At 38.2% G+C, this 20,099-nt stretch overlaps 1 protein-coding gene and 1 non-coding gene across 3 annotated transcripts in view; one reads left to right on the top strand and one right to left on the bottom strand.

Annotated features, from left to right (window-relative positions):
- The window catches only part of MCU (mitochondrial calcium uniporter), a 195,715-nt gene that overhangs the window by 161,263 nt on the left and 14,353 nt on the right, over window positions 1–20,099 (top strand). For both annotated transcript variants that reach the window (XM_086382115.1, XM_086382113.1), the window contains exons 3-5: window positions 4,862–5,032; window positions 6,109–6,213; window positions 19,926–20,086. In XM_086382115.1, the coding sequence (XP_086238241.1) occupies window positions 4,862–5,032; window positions 6,109–6,213; window positions 19,926–20,086 (437 nt within the window). The remainder of the gene's footprint in view (window positions 1–4,861; window positions 5,033–6,108; window positions 6,214–19,925; window positions 20,087–20,099) is intronic.
- LOC147342926 (U6 spliceosomal RNA) lies at window positions 9,825–9,931 on the bottom strand. Its single transcript, XR_015157283.1, has one exon. It is a non-coding gene; the product is annotated as a U6 spliceosomal RNA (small nuclear RNA).

The raw sequence follows: 20,099 nt of genomic DNA, 5'->3' as shown, positions 1-20,099 counted from the left end.
GTTTGCAGTCTCGGGTTTTACGGTGATGGAATTAGTTTCCGGGTTGTCTTTAGCCAATCATTCTGACTCAGAGTCCTTCCTGGTGGTACACACCTTGTTCAGCCAAGATGGATGCCAGAGAGAAGGATTCTGGGAGGTGGTCAGACAGGTGGTGTCTCCTTTTGACCTTTCCCGAACTCTTCTGGTTGGTGGAGGCTTATTAGTTCCCTGTTCCTTACCAGAACCTCCTGTCGTAAAACACTCATGCAGATAATTACTGTGGTGCCTGGCCAGGGTGGGCGTTTTCAATCAGTGTGCTTCCCCTAACATTACTGGCTCTGACTTTAAAGAAGCAATGTATGGCTAAGGATTCTTTTAAAAACGAGAAAGAAAATGACAAAAATTTCAAGTTGTTTTAGATATTGAAAACTTTAGATGGTACATACTATGTATTAACTTTATATTACTATTTTGGCCTCATTTTCCTTAGAAAACTCAGACTGTCCTTTGGAAAGAATAAATAGAGATTTATGGCTCTGCTTTTTATTTTTTATGTAAAAATTCAAATCATGTATCCACAAAGCATTAACTGCTGTGGGAATTGCTATCCTGCTGTCAACAGTTAGAACACCAGATAAAAACACATGAAAATACTGTTTTTAACACTGGACAATAGGCTAGACAGGACTTTGATCTGAGGAAAGAGAAGCAAATGAAATTAATCTTACATTGCTTCAGCTCACAGCCTGAGGCTTTGGTTAAATTCTAAGCCACAAAGCCAGGCTATAACAACTTCCCAGGAGATAGCAATTACCAGAAGCTGTAAAGGAGAACAAAGTGGCAACCCACTCCAGTTTTTTGCCTAGAGAATCCTGTGGACAGGGGAGCCTGGTGGGCTGCCGTCTGTGGGGTTGCACAGAATCGGACACGACTGAAGCGACTTAGCAGCAGCAGAAGCTTTGAAATGAATAACTCTTAGTGCTCACTCAGGGCCAGAAATCGTTTGACTTCTCTCCAGCTAGAGAGGCGAGGCATCTCTGACTACATGAACATTCAGTAGAGACTCCCAGAAAAAGCATAGCTTGGAAGGGGGGCCAAGGATTCTCTAGATTTGTCTTAAAAGACTCTAGAGGATCAAGCTAATATGCAGTAACTATACAACAAAATCCAGCATTCAGCAATGTAAAAGTCACAATGTCTAATCTCCAGTCAAGAACTACTAGGCATATGATGAAGCTGCAGGGTTGTGGGTGGGGGCAGGAATTAGTCAATAGAACCAGACCTAGGAATGATGGAATTAACAGATAAAGATTTTAAAATAGTTATTATAAATATGATTCTTATATTCATGAAAAGAAAAGAAAAAACATAAGCATAATACAATAGAAAATAGAACAATAAACAAATGGAACTTCTAGAGATGAAAATATATATGAAATGAAAACCAGTATGGATGGAATTAATAGCAGATTAACTACTACAGAGGAAAAGATCAGTGACATTGAAGAACATAGCAATTAAAACCATCCAAAATGAATCTGAGAAAACTGAAATATATGAAAAGAGCTTCAGTGCCCTGTGTGACAGTACCACATGGTATGATATGAGTGTAATTGGAATCCAGAAGGAGAGGTGTGGGAGACATGAAAAATATTTGAATAATGGCCAGAGTTTTTATAAATTTGATGAAAATGATGAGCCCACAGACCTAAGAAATTTAACAATTCCCAAACAGCACAATCATAAAGAAAACCATAGAAAAGAACATTGTAATCAGGTTGCTGAAAACCAATGATAAAGATAAAATATTAAAAGCAGCCAGAGGGAAAAAGACATACTGTATACAAAGGAACAAAGATAAGAATGTACACAAATGTATAACATACTGTACAAACTAGAAGTTCTTTAGGGTACTGGAAGGGAAAAAAAACTAGATTTTTAGACAGCAGAATTGTCTTTCAAAGATGAAGATGAAATAAAGACTTTTTTGGACTTAACCAAAACTGAGAGAATTTATTGCCAACATATCTGCCCAACAAGAAATGTGTAAGGAATCTCATGAGACAAAAGGAAAATGATACCAAATGGAAATGTGGATTATACCAAAAAAAAAAAAAAAGAGGAACACCAGAGGGTAAATATGCACATAAATGTAAAAGACATTTTTCTCATTTTGAAATTTTTAAAATATAATTCATTGTCAAAGTAAAAATAGTTTGTGGTTTGTAACATATAGAAATAAAATGTAGAACAGTAGCACAATGCAGGGGAAATGGAAGCATATTGTTATAAGGTTTTTACACTATATCTAAAGTGGTATAATATGACCTGAAGGTTAACTGTGATAATTAAAGATGTATATTGCAAACCCTTGAGGTGGGTTCTGCAGACCCAATAGGCCAAGTCCAGTACACTCCTTAATTTTGTAAATACAGTTTGTTGCAACACGGCCATGCGTATTTGTTTTCATAGTGCCTGGGACTGCTTTTGTACCGCAATGCAGAGTCTTAGGTTGCAACAGAGATTTTATGACTGCCAAAAACCTAAAGTATTTGATATCTACCCTTTATAGAAAAACACTGCCATTACTTGCTGTAGAGTAACCCAAAACCATGAAGAGGTACAGTTAATAAGCCAGTTTGTTGTTGGTATTGTTGTTTAGTTGCTAAGTTATGTCCAACTCCTTTGTAATCCCATGGACTGTAATCCAGCAGGCTCCTCTGTCCAAGGGATTTCCCAAGCAAGAATACTGGAGTAGGTTGCCGTTTCCTTTTCCACGGTATCTTCCCAACCCAGGGATCTAACCTGGGTCTCCTGCATTGGCAGGCAGATTATTTACCGCTGAGACACCAGGGAAGCCCATAGTAGAGATTAAATGTAATCATAAAAATACTCAGTTAATCTAAAAGAGGGCAAGAATAGATGGAAAGTAAAAGAAAGAATTGAGTCAAGAAAAGTAGCAAGAGGCCAGACTTATACATAACCATATTTATAATTTATTAAATGCAAAAGATATACATACTTTAAAAGACAGATTGTCAGATTGGATAAAATAGCAAGACTGCAGGAAACCCACTTAAAACATAAAGACATGGGTAGGTTAAAAGTAAAAGGATGAGAAAAGGTATACCACAAAAACAAATGTCTACTCAGAGACTTCTAAGTAAATAATCATAAAGAGCTTATTCATAGTAGTCAAAACCTGGAAACAATCGACATGTCAGTCATGTAATGGATGAACAAAATTACAGTGTGTCCATGTATAGTTAGATGCTGCTCAGCAGTAAAAACAAATCAGTACCAGTGCATGTGACAACATGGATGAATCTCAAAGTCACCCAGGTACAGAAGAGCACATGCTGTGCTGTTCCAGCAGTACAGAAGTCTAAACACTAAAGGTAATCCATGGTGACAAAAATCCAATCAGTAGTTGCCCAGGGGTTAACTGGAATGAGGTCAAGAGAATTGGGGGGCTAATAGAAATGTTCTTTATCCTGTTACATCAGAATTCATCAAATACTCATTTCAAATAAGAATGTATTTTGTTATTGATAAACTGTGTTTCAATAAGCGTTATTTAAGTCATGAACACTGTAGTGTGAGGCTTCTGTGTTCATTATAGGCGTTGTCATTTACTAGACCGGGTGAGGAAAAAAGATGTAAATGACTACAATTATGAAAGTTTAATGCATTTAGAAAATTCAGAACACTGTTCTATGTAATTTCTTCTCTTCAGTTTTAAGGAGTATGAATCCTTACAAACTTTATAGAATGTATCTTTTAATTACTTTTTTTAAAAGCTAATAAACCACTCATCTAAAAGCAGTATGTTATAAATGGTTTATTTATTCCTCACAACAACTGTCTCAGTTAGGGATTAAATCCATTTGATACATGAAAAGGTGAGGCTCACAGAAGTTATATAATATGTCCAAAGTTAAAGTCAGGATTCCATGCCAGATTTGACTCCATACCCTGTTTTCCTTTTACAGGCTAATGCTAAATTACCTACCACCTTTAAATGCTTGGTTGCTTGTGTAAAAAATTCTTGTTCAAAAGTTATTTGAAAATTCATTTGAAAATGATTTGAAAGAGTTCTTCTGACACTTGTTTTAGAGACTAAGGTTCTATAAATTAAGAATTAAGGAATAAAACAAGAAAATAAGGAATTCTGTGCCAAAGTGTTGTAGAAAATCCTGTCAGTTGTGTAGCTTATGTTAATGTTTCCCTTAATAACTTTCTGTTAGTAAGTCCCAAAATGTTGAGCTTTGACTTCTTGCTAACCTCAGGAAAATGTTCAAGAGAACTTAAAAGAAATTGTTTTTTATTGTATCATAGTATGTCCACATTGTATAAGAGAATGCTTATTTATCAAGCACTTTGGATGTAATATTATATGTACTATAAATATGAATTGCTGTCCTTGAGTAAGTCTTACTTATTGGTATACTTTCACATGTTATTCCCCCACAAATCCTTGAAAGCTCTGGCTCCCAAGAGCCATCTCCTACAGGATATAGAATTTGGCCCTGCAATCTCTGGCTACTTAATAAAATTTTAGTAAATGGAATCAGGGTTTGTATTCACCAATACCAAGAACTTTACCTCAAGTTTCTGGGAAAGCCTCCTCTTGACCCACTTGAAAGATAATCCTCTGCATATTTTATTTGTTCTGAAAAGTGATTTATGTGATAGATATAATCTTCCATAAGCCAATTCCCAGAATAATCTTCAATTAAAGCTAAAGGGCATATTCTTGAACCTTTGGAAACATTTTAAACCACACTAATAGTAGTAAACCCCCATTTAAGAAGATTAATAATATCACTTTAACTTTTAATGAAATCTGATTATCATATGATTATGGGTCTTTTTCATTCAGATGTGACAGTGGTGTATCAAAATGGGTTACCTGTGATATCTGTGAGGCTACCGTCCCGGCGTGAACGCTGTCAGTTCACACTCAAACCTATCTCAGACTCTGTTGGTGTGTTTTTACGACAACTACAAGAAGAGGACCGGGGCATTGACAGAGTTGCAATCTATTCACCAGGTATAGTCACCTTCATTATTCATTTCCACCCACCCCTTGTTCCCCCTCTAAACTGATTCTATGCACACACACACACACACACATGCTGCAAATGAATCACATGCTTTTAACTTCGGGACAGAATTTTTTGCTTAGCAAATGTCAGGAGAGACAGTGATTTCTCTCCCAGTTTTTAGAATATGATTGTTCAGTTTTAGTAAGGGTATATATTAATACACAGGGATCTAATTCAAAAGCACCTCACATATAATGCCATGGGCAAAAATGCGCCATCAGTCACATTTTACACTTTTGAGACCTTTTGTCATTACCTTAGGCATAGAATAAACTTATCCAGTAGTTGAGCCATTATCTCTGAAGATATGAAATATTAGGACTTCTTTTTAGATCTTTTTATGTCTTTCACATAAACGTTTATAAAATAAAGACATGGGATTTGAAAATAACAGAAAATAAGGCACTAAAATTCCCACTTGACATGACATCCATTTCATTTATTTATTTTTTAAGTGCCTTACATTTTTACCACTTTCACTTTGAAAAATTTTAAATGTACAGAAAACATAAAAGCCTAGTACAGTAAGTCCCTGTAGTTTAAATATGCTTAATTCTCAACTCATAATTAATAGATGAACTTGGTGTACTTTGCTCACCCTAGCCTCTGCCCCTACTGAATTATTGGCAACTAATCAGTAACTATACTGCAAAGTTCCATATACTAGAAGATGTTGGTTTTTTAACAACCAATTTCCGTCATAGACAAATAGACATCCATGCAGCTCTCCCAGTGACCCTAGGTTTCCAGATGACACCTATGTAATTATTTCATTTGTTCATAAAGTTCTGCCAGAAAAGTACGTTGTTAAATCTTCACAGACTTGAGGCCACGAAAACAAAAAGCCTCAGGTAGTATAAGCTTTATTTCGCATAGAGTTTGGGGATAAGGCAAAAAGCTAACTGAAATTTAAAAGACATAATTTTAAAATCTATTTTGAGGATTGCTTTCTTTCCTGACCACTCTTGAATAATTATGGACATATGACAAATTAAATTTTTCACATTTAAATTTTTCACAGATGGCGTTCGAGTTGCTGCCTCAACAGGAATAGACCTCCTCCTCCTTGACGACTTTAAGCTGGTCATTAATGACTTAACGTATCATGTACGACCACCAAAGAGAGGTAAAAAGTAACCTTGATAAGGTCAGAGAAACATGAGAAGGGCTTTTGGAAAGAACTTTGTTTTTCCCTGGATAAACTTGAGAAACAGACAGTATTCAAAGAATACTCTAAGTTTTACATATAGGTAGCACTTGGCTAGTATACTGACTAAAACAGAAACCAGAAGTGTTCTACATAACTTAAACTCCTTCCCTCCATTCAAGCTAAAAGTAACATTACTTTAATGTTATTTGAGGAACCTTTTGTAAACAAATTATGGAACTCCCTGTCCTCTTAAATGTATGTAACAGGAATTAACCCCACTTTTTTTGATGGCTAAGGGTTAGCATTCTGAAAGTCAATTATTGTACAATAATTGTTCTTGGGAATTTCTGACATGTATACGCTTTTGTGTGGAAAAAGTTAGGATGTTTGTCTTAGGTGCAGATTCTAAGAACACGCCAAGAAACTCAGTAATCAAGTATTTTAAAGAACTACTGTTAAAAACCAAAGTTAATGCAAAAAATTCCTGATAAAACATCAAAAATTTAAATAAAGACAATCAGTATTACTGATTTTTCTTTTCACTCTGCTCTCCAATGTGACTCTGCACAGTACTGATGGTATTAAATAACCCTCTGAAATAGCACTTTGAAGTGTGTCTTTTTGGTCATTTTTCTCTCTTTGCCTTGATAGTCACTTGCTGATGTTGTTAATTCCCCTCTTATTACCACCACCGCATCCATCAGCTTCCTAAGACATTTGTTTTTTTCCATTCTGCTTTTTTTTTTTTTTTTTGCTGCACAGAATTCTCGTTCCATGACGAGGAATCAAACCTGTGCCCCCTACAGTGGAATCACAGATTCCTAACCACTGGTCCGCTAGGGAAGTCCCCTCCATTCTTCTTTTGTGAATTGTCCCTAATGTAGAAAAGGTAAAAGCCTAAGTATTGAATGCCTTCCTCAAAATCTGGCTTGCCTCTACCTTTAAATTTTTTCTCTTTTCCTTTTAAATGATGCTACGTTTCCTCCACTGTGTACTCCTTTCTGCTTTCCTGAACTATATATGTCCTCATTCTTTGCCGTGTTAGTGTTTGCTCACCTTTCCTGAGATGCCTTTTTCCTTTTTTACCATTTCCTCATGTCAAAATCATCAATGTCAGCTCTTCCATGAAGGCTTTCATGATCCTATTCTTTCTCTGACTCCCAGCCAACCAGAAGTGATCACTGTCTTCTCTGAATCCTTCGTAATCCTTTTTCAAGTGCTCAGAGGGAAGGTCCTGTGATTTTTACATACTTGTTGACTTAGGTAATCATTCTATATTGAGTGAATTAAGTGAGTTAAAGTATCCTTTAATAGTTAAGTTAGAATAACTAAACATGTAAACCAAGAATTGTTAGCTATATATATTAGCTATGCTAATATGTTTTTCTTCTTTATTCTCTGATTCTTGAACTAGAAAGTTCTCTAAAATAGCAGAAGTACAGGCCTTATTTTACTTAGTTTTTGTATTTTTTCCATAGGTTTATTGATATATAATTGACACATAATATTATGTACATTTAAGATATACAGTGTGATAATTTGATACACTTAGGTGTTGAGAAATGATTATCACAGTAAGATTAGTTAATACCTCCATCATTTCATGAGGCCAGGGGCGGCAGCTGGGAGGAGCAACCCCATGTCCAAGGAGCCGTGGCTGCGCAGGCGCAGGAGGGCCTAGAGGAGCTATTTCACAGTTACCATTTCTTTTTGATGAGAATACTTGATGTCTACTTTCTTAGCCACTTTCAAGTATACGTTGCAGTTTTAACCATAGTCATTATGCTGTACATTAGATCCCCAGAACTTGTTCATCTTATAATTATAAAATTAATTTTTACCAGCATGGAACTTTTACCAACATGGAACTGCCACATGATTCAGCATCCCACTCTGGGGTATATGTCCAAAGGAAATAGAATCTCACTAAAATATTAAAAGTTGACTAATGTAGTCTTATGTAAGGTATAACAATCACGAAAGTAATGATACAAGCTTCTATCTGTTATGTTTTCAAAAACTAGAGGTATTTAAATCAATGAATATTTCCAACCATCTTGTCCTAATACTATGTTTTTTAAATAGAAATGAATATGTTTTAGTTTTTTTAATAAGACTATTCTCAAGTTGAATAAGGAAAATAAAGGTAGAAACCGAAAAGGGGAGAAATTATATTTGATTCTTTGGTAATCAATGTGGTAGCCATATATAACTCTTTGACTTATCTGTACCTCAGAGCTGTAGAATATCTGTCCACCTTCACTAGAAGACAGACGTGAAGTTTGCAAGGGTCAGAAGTCTCTAATTCATGGGATAATTGTAAATTGAAATGTGAAATTTGGTAAGCTCATTAGCAGCAGCATTATAGAACTTAAAAAGATAATTTTAATATTTAAATCTAGACATCAAAGCTCTTTCAGCTCTGCTTTCTTAGCCAATGAGAGATTCAGTCATTATATACCATTTTTCACAGAAGCTTAAATAATACTCCTTTAAGTTTATAAACGCTTTTCCCCTTAACTTTTAAAACATAGTAAAACTAAGTATCTTTTTCTTTTGAAAAAATGTAAGTTTTAGGGCTCCCCATGTGGCTCAGTGGTAAAGAATCTGCCTGCCAATGCAGGAGATGCAGGTTTGATCCCTGGGTCAGAAAGATACCCTGGAGGAGGGCATGGCAACCCTCTCCAGTATTTGTGCCTGGCGAATCCCATGGACAGAGGAACCTGGTGTGTTACTTACAGTCCATAGGGTCGCGGAGAGTCAGACGTGACTCAGCGACTCAGTACACACACACAAGGTAGTGTTTCCATTACATTATCTTCCTCTCCCTGTCTGAGGGAGATAATGCGGGCATCCAAGTTACCATTCTTTTCCAGTTGCATTCAGTAAGAAAACAGTTGAATTTCTGTATTGAGAGGGAGGCTGCTCATCCAGAAGAGTAAGCCTATTGGTCTCAACATTGTAACTGTTTTTAGTGAAAGCACAGTTGGTAAAGAATCCGCCTGCAGTGCAGGAGACCCGGTTTAATTCCTAGGTCAGGAAGATAGGCTACCCGCTCTGGTATTGTTGGGCTTCCCTTGTGGCTCAGCTGGTAAAGAATCCGCCTGCAATGTGGGAGACCTGGGTTCGATCCCTGGGTTGGGAAGATCCCCTAGAGAAGGGAAAGGCTACCCACTCCAGTATTCTGGCCTGGGAACTCCATGGACTGTATAGTCCATGGGATGGAAAAGAGTCGGACACGACTGAGCGGCTCTCACTCACAAATGGAGAAAGTGAACTGGCAGCGCTAGGTTTGGGTGTTAGGTGACGAGCACACTAGGGTTCTGTATATACACCGCGCAGATGGACAAATACAGTTTATCTAATAAAAGTTAAAATAGTTAATGAAGGAAAACTGTCCCAGAATAGTTTTTTTCCCTATTTCTTTTTTTAATTAATAAATTTTTTAATTGAAGGATAATTGCTTTACAGAATTTTGTTGTTTTCTGTCAGACATCAGCATGAATCAGCCATAGGCGTACGTGTCCCCTCCCTCTTGAACCTCCCTCACTTCTCCCTCCCCATCCCATCCCTCTAGGTTGATACAGAAAAATGTGAAACGTTTCATGAATTTGCATGCCATCCTTGCACGGGGGCCATGCTAATCTTCTCTGTATCGTTCCAGTTTTACTATATGTGCTGCCAAAGTGAGCACCAGTATAGTTTTTAAAGTCTTGACATAGTTTTTTCTACTCATTCCTTCAGTTCAGTTCAGTCGCTCAGTTGTATCCCCATGAATCACGCAGCACGCCAGGCCTCCCAGTCCATCACCAACTCCCGGAGTTCACTCAAACTCACTTCTATCGAGTCGGTGATGCCATCCACCCATCTCATCCTCTGTTGTCCCCTTCTCCTCCTGCCCCCAATCCCTCCCATCATCAGAGTCTTTTCCAATGAGTCAACTCTTCGCATGAGGTGGCCTAAGTACTGGAGTTTCAGCTTTAGCATCATTCCTTCCAAAGAACACCCAGGACTGATCTCCTTCAGAATGGACTGGGTGGATCTCCTTGCAGTCCAAGGGACTCTCAAGAGTCTTCTCCAACACCACAGTTCAAAAGCATTAATTCTCTGGTGCTCAGCTTTCTTCACAGTCCAACTCTGACATCCATACATGACCACTGGAAAAACCATAGCCTTGACTAGACGGACCTGTGTTGGCAAAGTAATGTCTCTGCTTTGGAATATGCTATCTAGGTTGGTCATAACTTTTCTTCCAAGGAGTGTCTTTTAATTTCATGGCTGCGATCACCATCTGCACTGATTTTGGAGTCCCCAAAAATAAAGTCTGACACTGTTTCCACTGTTTCCCCATCTATTTCCCATGAAGTGATGGGACCAGATGCCATGATCTTCGTTTTCTGAATGTTGAGCTTTAAGCCAACTTTTTCACTCTCCTCTTTCAGTTCCATCAAGAGGCTTTTTAGTTCCTCTTCACTTTCTTCCATAAGAGTGGTATCATCTGCATATCTGAGGTTATTGATATTTCTCCCAGCAATCTTGATTCCAGCTTGTGTTTCTTCCAGCCCAGTGTTTCTCATGATGTACTCTACATATAAGTTAAATAAGCAGGGTGACAATATACAGCCTTGACGTACTCCTTTTCCTATTTGGGACCAGTCTGTTGTTCCATGTCCAGTTCTAACTGTTGCTTCCTGACCTGCATACAGGTTTCTCAGGCAGATCAGGTGGTCTGGTATTCCCATCTCTTTCAGAACTCATTCCTTACCCTCCTTTAATTTTCACTTTTTTTCTCCTGTTTTTCTTTTCCCTGTGTTTGGGTAGTACTTTAGAACTAAAAAATGCTCTATGAACATTGTACACCAATAAACTTTAACTTCACACACTTCACCAGGCACTGAGGATAGAGAACTTATTCATGTAGGATTTAAATTTTATTAGATCCTAATATAATTATTAGATCACAAGTACTACATAGTACATAGATACCTAAGTACTAACAGCTCTTGTACCTAACACCAAAATTGGAGGGAAGAGCCAGGAAAAAGCTGAAATGGAACAAAGGGGCAGGTCATAGTAGCAAGGCTAGTTGCAAGTTCCATTGCATTCTCTTGGTTACCATAGCTATGTATGGCTGGATTCCTCTCTGACCTCTGCAGGATGAGAGAAGTAGTTATTGTAGCAGTTAGATGGTTTTAAATTTGATCTTGGGGCTTCCCTAGTAGCTCAGACAATAAAGCACCCACCTGCAATGCAGGAGACCTGGGTTCAATCCCTGGGTTGAGAAGATCCCCTGGAAAAGGAAATGGCAACCCACTCTAGTATTCTTGCCTGGAGAATCCCATGGAGTTAGGCACCTGGTGGGCTGCAGTCCATGGGGGTTGCAAAGAGTCTGAGAGTGTTTGTAATGAGAAGGATCATTTTGATTGGCACCATTGAGCCCTTTGTCCCATTTATCCATCCAGAGGATACTTGAGACCTTGCTTCTGTCCTAATAATGTGAATAATTGAGAGAAACAGTTGAACAGGCAAACCAAATACCAGTGACTCAAATAGCCAGTCTTTTCCAAACCATTATACTAGCTGAAAAGAGTGTTTAACCTATTATTTTTGCACATTTCTCTATCTTTGTGTACCTTAATTATCCTGGCATTGATGGCATGTGCAGAAACATTAATAAACATCTTAATTAATTTTTAGTGAAGCATACTCAAATCATCCAGAAGTTAAGCCATTAGCAGATTTATCTTCTCTCTTCCTATAATTTCATCTCCAAATATATGGGCAGATTTTTCAGGGTTGAGGGGTTTGAGGTTGTTGTTTTCCTCTACCATGACAATATCATGGAAGCATATTCTCCCTGTCAGGAAAATCTTAACAAAATAAAGCTAAGTCCCCTGAGTTTGCCAGGGCTACTCTGATACCTGGTCAGAAAGATAGCAGCTGTTTGTTCAGCCAGGTCTAGAACTGGAAATCTCTAAGACTGATCTCCTATGAATTATCATTTTATAATCTTTTCATTGCCATTTGAAGGTATGTTGGAGCACATAAAATCTTATTTGTTTTGAATAGGTAATACATTCACAATGTTCAAATCCCAAAGTCTAAGAATATATAGGAAAAAATTTCTCATTCCTGTTTTACCAGCCACCCTTTTCTCCTCTTACCAGCAAGCATTTTTCTTAGTTTTTTAGGTTTCCTGTCAGAGATAGTTCATTCATAAGCAAGTGTGAATGCATAATTTTTCCCCTTTTTATGCAAATAATAGCATAGCATACACATTGCATATGTCAGTCAGGATTCAATTGGGGAAGCAGAGCTCTGAATGATGTGGAATAAAAGATTTATTATAGGCATGAGACTTTGTACAGTTGTAGATGAAAGTAAAGAAGTAAGTCTGTAAAGGGGAGCTTGGAAGATCAGAGAAAAGGTACTAATTTTGAAGTGGTGGCAAATGTGGACAAATCAAAGCTTGCCAGGGAACCTGGAAATTCTCCTTAATTCTTAGGTTAAGGAGAATTAGCAAAGAAGGGCTGGTGGAGAAATCCCTGAGACAGGGTGATCAAATAGAACTTCTGTGATGATGAAAATGTTACATTTCTGCACTGTTTAGTATGGTAGCCATCAGCCCTCTGTGCCTACTGAGCACTTGAAATGTGGCTAGTGTGACCGAAAAACTGAATTTTACATGCTATTTCACTTTGATTCAAGCAGCCACACATGGCCAGCGCTTGCTGTTTTGGACAGCACAGCTCTAGCAGGTGCACCTGACTGAAGGTGTGATTTGCTGTGAATCTTCAGAGGTGGCCGCTGAGGATAAAGAGCCGGATGCAGAGCCAGGGAGAGCAGGCTCACGCTGGCATCTCCAGGCACCTCTGCATCTGTCTTACTACCTTCAGAGCTTCTTCAGGGCTTCTGCTTCTCTCCTGCTTTCCAGAATCTCACTTAAGTCTGTCTTGTGGCTAACTCTAATTCAGAACTATACAGGGAATTTTGGGGAATTGGGGATATTTAGGGAAACATCATTCCAGTGAAACTAAATGTCAGGGTATTAAACCACCAGATTGCTTTTCTTACCTAACAGTGTATTCTGAAAATCTTAAAATACCAGAGCATAAAGAATTCCTTATTCTTTTTCATAGCTGCTACCTACTGTATGAATGTATAAATGTATGTACCCATTCACTTAACTACTTATTTTATAATTTATTGTAGCAAAAAAAAAATCAATGGAGAAACAAACTTGGATTGAGAAATGTTTCTGACTATACCATAAAATACAGAAGAAGCCATGAAAGAAAAGATTGAAATAAAAAATAAATTTTCTACACAGCAGAACTCAGAATATGAATATTAGTTTTAAAATATGTCTTCAGTGAATGATATTTTAATAGACACTGACTTTTTTATAAAACAAATACCAAGCCTGATTTTGGATTTAATAGATTTTCAGGTTATGATTGACCACACATATTTGATCATTAACGTCTGTGCTTCATTAGGAAAAGGAAGATGGAGAGTCTATTTAGTTTGCATGCTTGCTTCCTTTCTTCTTTCCTCCCTTCCTCCCTCCCTGGATTGCTAAGCACTTTTAAGTGTAATTATGATTTGAAAGTGGAAATAGAAAAGGAAAGAGCATGAAATAAAAGTCATTGGACAACCAGTCAGATCTTTTGCTAGCTCTGCAATTTTGTGAATATCATTATTAGGTTTCACTAAGGGAAGGAACTAGCTTATATTTGATTTTTCCCCACCACAGTGAGGCTTCCTAGGTGGCTCAGTGGTAAAGAATTCACTTGCCAATGAAGGAGCTGCAGAAGATGTGGGTTTGATCCCTTGTTTGGGAAGATTCCCTGGAGAAGGAAATGGCAACCACTCCAGTATTCTTGCCTGGGAAATCCCATGAACAGAGGAGCTTGCCCATCTACAGTCCATGGTGTTGCAAAGAATTGGACGTGACTGAAGTGACTGAGCATGTGCCTCTGTAGTGAATAACTCAGTTCAGTTCGGTTCAGTCGTACAGTTGTGTCCGACTCTCTGTGACCCTGTGGACTGTAACACTTCAGGTTTCCCTGTCCATCACCAACTCTTGAAGCTTGCTCAAACTCATGTCCATCAAGTCAGTGATGCTGTCCAACCATCTCATCCTCTGTCGTCTCCTTCCCCTCCTGCCTTCAATCTTTCCCAGCATCAGGGTCTTTTCTAAAGAGTCAGTTCTTCACATCAGATGGCTAAAGTATTGGAGTTTCAACTTCAACATCAGTCCTTCCAATGAATAGTCAGGACTGATTTCCTTTAGGATTGACTGGTTGGATCTCCTTGCAGTGCAAGGGACTCTCAAGAGACTCTCCAATACCACAGTTCAAAAGCATCAGTTCTTTGGTGCTCAGCTTTCTTTATAGTCCAGCTCTCACATCCATACATGACTACTGGAAAAACCATAGCCTTGACTAGATGGACCTTTGTTGGCAAAGTAATGTCTCTGCTTTTTAATATGCTGTCTAGGTTGGTCATAGCTTCTCTTCCAGGGAGCAAGCATCTTTTAATTTCATAGCTGCTGTCACCATCTGCAGTGATTTTGAATAGCTCAGTACCTAATATAGAATTTTTGAATAGCTCAGTTCAGTTCAGTTCAGTTGCTCAGTCGTGTCCGACTCTTTGTGACCCCATGAACCGCAGCACACCAGGCCTCCCTGTCCATCACCAACTCCCAGAATCCACCCAAACCCATGTCCATTGAGTCGGTGATGCCATCCAACCATCTCATCTTCTGTCGTCCCCTGCTCCTCCTGCCCTCAATCTTTCCCAGCACCAGGGTCTTTTCCAATGAGTTACCTCTTTGCATCAGGTGGCCAAAGTATTGGAGTTTCAGCTTCAACATCAATCCTTCCAATGAACACCCAGGACTGATCTCCTTTAGGATGGACTGGTTAGATCTCCTTTCAGTCCAAGGGTCTTCTCCAACACCACAGTTCAAAAGCATCAATTCTTTGGTGCTCAGCTTTCTTCACAGTCCAACTGTTACATCCATACATGACCACTGGAAAAACCATAGCCTTGACTAGACGGACCTTTGTTGGCAAAGTAATGTCTCTGCTCTTCAATATGCTGTCTAGGTTGGTCATAACTTTCCTTCCAAGGAGTAAGCGTCTTTTAATTTCATGGCTGCAGTCACCATCTGCAGTGATTTTGGAGCCCAGAAAAATAAAGTCTGACACTGTTTCCACTGTTTCCCCATCTATTTGCCATGAAGTGATGGGACCGGATACCATGATCTTAGTTTTCTGAATGTTGAGCTTTGAGCCAACATTTTCATTCTCCTCTTTCACTTTCATCAAGAGGCTCTATAGTTCTTCTTCGCTTTCTGCCATAAGAGTGGTGTCGTCTGCATATCTGAGGTTATTGGTACCTAATACAAAAATGTTTGTTAATCTTATCTCTCTAGAACTCAAATTGTGTCTACTGTTTTTGTTTAGTCTCTAAGTTGTGTCCAACTCTTTTGCAACCCCATAGACTGTAGCCCACCAGGCTCCTCTCTCCATGGGATTTCCCAGGGAGAAATACTGGAATGGGTTGCCATTTCCTTCTCCAGGGATCTTCCTGAGCCAGGGATTGAACCCACGTCTCCTGCATTGGCAGACGGGTTCTTTACCACTGATCCACCAGGGAAGCCCATTGAAGAACTCAAATTCCTCACTTGTAAATTATGGATTGTATATATGAGAATAAATATGGAGTAATATGTGTGAGAGGATTTTGTTAACCATAGATAATTTATACCTACCTAAACAATTATCTTTTTGAAAGAGGACTGAGCTCGCAAGAAAATATTAATATTGATATTAATATTTTATAATACATAATTAATATATATATTAATATTATATATTTATATATATAAGATATGTAAATATATAATAACTGCTGCTAAGTCACTTCAGTCATGTCCGACTCTGTGCCACCCCGTAGACGGCAGCCCACCAGGCTCCCCCATCCCTGGGATTCTCCAGGCAAGAACACTGGAGTGGGTTGTCATTTCCTTCTCCAATGCATAAAAGTGAAAGTGAAGTCGCTCAGTCGTGTCTGACTCTTAGCGACGTCATGGACTGCATCCTGCCAGGCTTCTCGGTCCACGGGATTTTCCAGGTATAGTAAAAGCCTTATAACTCAGTTCCAGGCCTGGGGATCAGGAGGTGTGGACTTTACCACTTTACTGTGACATTCCAGAGTGCAGTTTTCTCTTTTTGGAACTTTGGAAATTGTAGAATGATTTGTGAATGTGAGCTGCAACTTTAGTGCAAAACAGACCCTGTTGACACAGATGACTTCTCGAGCTCAGGGTGTTCTTGCTTTAATCTTTTCCCATTAATGCAGCACACATTCATTGAAGTATGAAGATAGATAACTGTGCTAGGTGCTATAGCCCATATTACTGTATCAGCTCTTCTTTAATCCAATTTGCTACTCTTTTTTGAATTTTTTATTGATTGAATTTCTGTGATAAATCTAGTGAAGGACACCTTGAAGAATATTTGAAATACACGCATGACTAATTCTTTTTTTTAGACCATTCTTATATCACAAAAGAAACTGCATGCCCAATAGCAGTCAACTCCCATTTCACCTCTCAACAGCTGCTTATTGTCGTTGCTCTTGTTGTTCAGTCGCTCAGTCGTGTCTGACTCTGTGACCCCCATGAACTGAAGCATGCCAGGCTTCTCTCCCTCTTTCACTATCTCCCTGAGTTTGCTCAAACTCATTGTCCATTGAGACAGTGATGCCATCCATCTTATCCTCTGTCTCCCCCTTTTCCTCTTGCCCTCAATTTTTTCCAGCATCAAAATCATTTCCAGTGAGTTGGCTCTTCAAATCAGGTGGCAAAGTCTTGGAGCTTTAGCATCAGTCCTTCTAGCAAATATTCAGGGTTGATTTCCTTTAAGATTGACTGGTTTGATTTCCTTGCTGCCCAAAGGACTTTCAGGAGTCTTCACCTGCACCACAGTTTGAAAGCATCAATTCTTACGGGCATTTCATATACATGGAATCATACAATATGTAGTCTTTTGTGTCTGGTTTCTTTCATTTCATATGATTTTTTTTAAGTTTCATCCATGTCATGGTATGACATGGTAAAATTAATTTTAATAACTTTTAAACTAGTCTCATGTATCCAAACTATGCTTATTTCATTTTATGTATCATCAATATAAAACTTTATTAATGAGATATTTTATATTCTTTAACTTATATGAAGACTTTTTTTGTGGTGTAGATTTTCTTTAGAGTACATCTCAGTAAAGTATAGTCACCTTTTAAGTGTTCAACAGCCACGTGTAGTTAGAGGCTACCGTATCAGTAGGACTCCTGGTTTTAGTTCAGAGCTCTTTTCACTGCATTGTACTTAAAATGTACACATTTTTCTGAAGATACGGAAGCAAATTTTTAGAGAAATTATACTGGAATCTAAAATGAGTTTCACCTAAACAGCTCCATTCATACCTAATTTTCTTTTTTTTAATTAATTAATTTTTTAATTTAATTATTTTAATTGAAGGCTGATTACTTTACAATATTGTAGTGGTTTTTGCCATACATTGACATGAATTGGCCATGGGTTTACATGTGTTCCCCATCCTGAACCCCCCTCCCACCTCCCTCCCCATCCCATCCCTCTGGGTCATCCCAGTGCACCAGCCCTGAGCACCCTGTCTCATGCATCAACCCTGGACTGGCGATCTGTTTCACATATGATAATATACATGTTTCAGTGCTATTCTCTCAGATCATCCCACCCTCGCCTTCTCCCACAGAGTCCAAAAGACTGTTCTATACACCTGTGTCTCTTTTGCTGTCTTGCATATAGGGTTATTGTTACCATCTTTCTAAATTCCATATATAATGCATGACTAATTCTGACCATGGCTTATTTTGGTTTAGAAGAAGGCTGACCTCCTGCTCCAGGTAACAGAATGTCACATTCAAGGCTAATAAGATTCTAAAACAAAAGCTTTACTTGGGTGCTTTTTAAAAAATTCTTTGACAGCTAAAATTAGCTGGCTTTTTATTAAATTTTCAAAACATAATTTTTAGAGTTCTGGAAACACATGCTACTCACAGAAGAGGATATTGAATCAAAGAATTATTTAATCATTTACCTTTTCAGTCATTCTCATGACTTCATGCTCTTTGATGTTGAGACCCAAAGAGCTAGTCCATGTCTTTGCCCAACAGGAATAAATAAAAATTGATGTGTTAGGGGGAAGGTATATAGAGGCTAAGATTATTAGGATAATGATATTTTTATTTATACCTTGTATTTGCAAATTTGAAATACTATATGTTTTTCCCTCAAGTGTTAGTTACTAAAGGAAAAAAATGACCAGTTAAAATGGCAAGACCACAGATAAATTATAGATCAAAATTTTAATAAGCATGATAATAATCAGATTAATTCTAAACTTCTCTACTAGTTTTTAACATTTCTCTTTTTTTTTAATTTAATTTAATTTAATTTTTTAACTTTACAATATTGTATTGGTTTTGCCATATATCAAAATAAATCCGCCACAGGTATACATGCGTTCCCCATCCTGAACCTTCCTCCCACCTCCCTCCCCATACCATCCCTCTGGGTCGTCCCAATGCACCAGCCCCAAGCATCCAGTATCGTGCGTTGAACCTGGACTGGCGACTCGTTTCATATATGATATTATACATGTTTCAGTGCCATTCTCCCAAATCATCCCACCCCTCTCCCTCTCCCACAGAGTCCAAAAGACTGTTCTATACATCAGCGGCTCTTTTGCTGTCTCGTATACAGGGTTATTGTTACCATCTTTCTAAATTCCATATATATGTGTTAGTATACTGTATTGGTGTTTTTCTTTCTGGCTTACTTCACTCTGTATAATAGGCTCCAGTTTCATCCACCTCATTAGAACTGACTCAAATGCATTCTTTTTAACGGCTGAGTAGTACTTCATTGTGTATATGTACCACAGCTTTCTTATCCATTCGTCTGCCGATGGACATCTAGGTTGCTTCCGTGTCCTGGCTATTATAAACAGTGCTGCGATGAACATTGGGGTACACGTGTCTCTTTCAATTCTGGTTTCCTCAGTGTGTATGCCCAGCAGTGGAATTGCTGGATCATAAAGCAGTTCTATTCCCAGTTTTTTATTATTTTGAATTTTTTGTCTTTATCTAATGAAGATTATTATTACTTGTAGCATTTACACTTCCAACAGTATAATGGTGGATGTTGGCTTCAAAATTTTCAAGTTGCTCAAATTTGGAACTTACTTTCTGGGATTTATAGATCCTTCCTTTTTAAAAAGGAACTATCCCTTTCCTTCAGTTTAGCACTGCAGGTAGATTCCCTATAGTGAATGAATCTCCCTTGTTCTTATCACAAATAGCCCTCGGAATAGCAACTCTTTATTTAAGGCAGCAGTCCCCGACCTTTTTGGAACCAGGGACCGATTTCATGGAAGACATTTTTTCTACAACCAGGGCAGTGGTAGGTTGAGGGGGAACAGTTCAGGATGATTCAAGCCTGTTTAATTTATTGTGCACTTTATTTCTACTCTAATGCTGCCGCTGATCTGACAGGAGGTACTGGTCTATGGCCCCAGAGATTGGGGGCCCTTGAATTAAGGCTTAAATTTTTAAAAACAATTTTTTTCTTTCAGACCTCTTAAGCCATGAAAATGCAGCAACACTGAATGATGTAAAGACACTGGTCCAGCAGCTATACACAACGCTGTGCATCGAGCAGCACCAGTTAAACAAGGAAAGGGAGCTTATTGAAAGATTAGAAGATCTCAAAGAACAGCTGGCGCCCCTGGAAAAGGTGCAAATTCAAA

This window comes from Bos grunniens, chromosome 28 (assembly GCF_055505025.1).
Source record: "Bos grunniens cultivar Pamir isolate PY7600 chromosome 28, Bosgru_T2T1.0, whole genome shotgun sequence".
Taxonomy (NCBI): Eukaryota; Metazoa; Chordata; class Mammalia; order Artiodactyla; family Bovidae; genus Bos; species Bos grunniens.
Note: the sequence above shows the minus strand (reverse complement) of the source record. Positions and strands in the feature narration are given on the sequence as shown.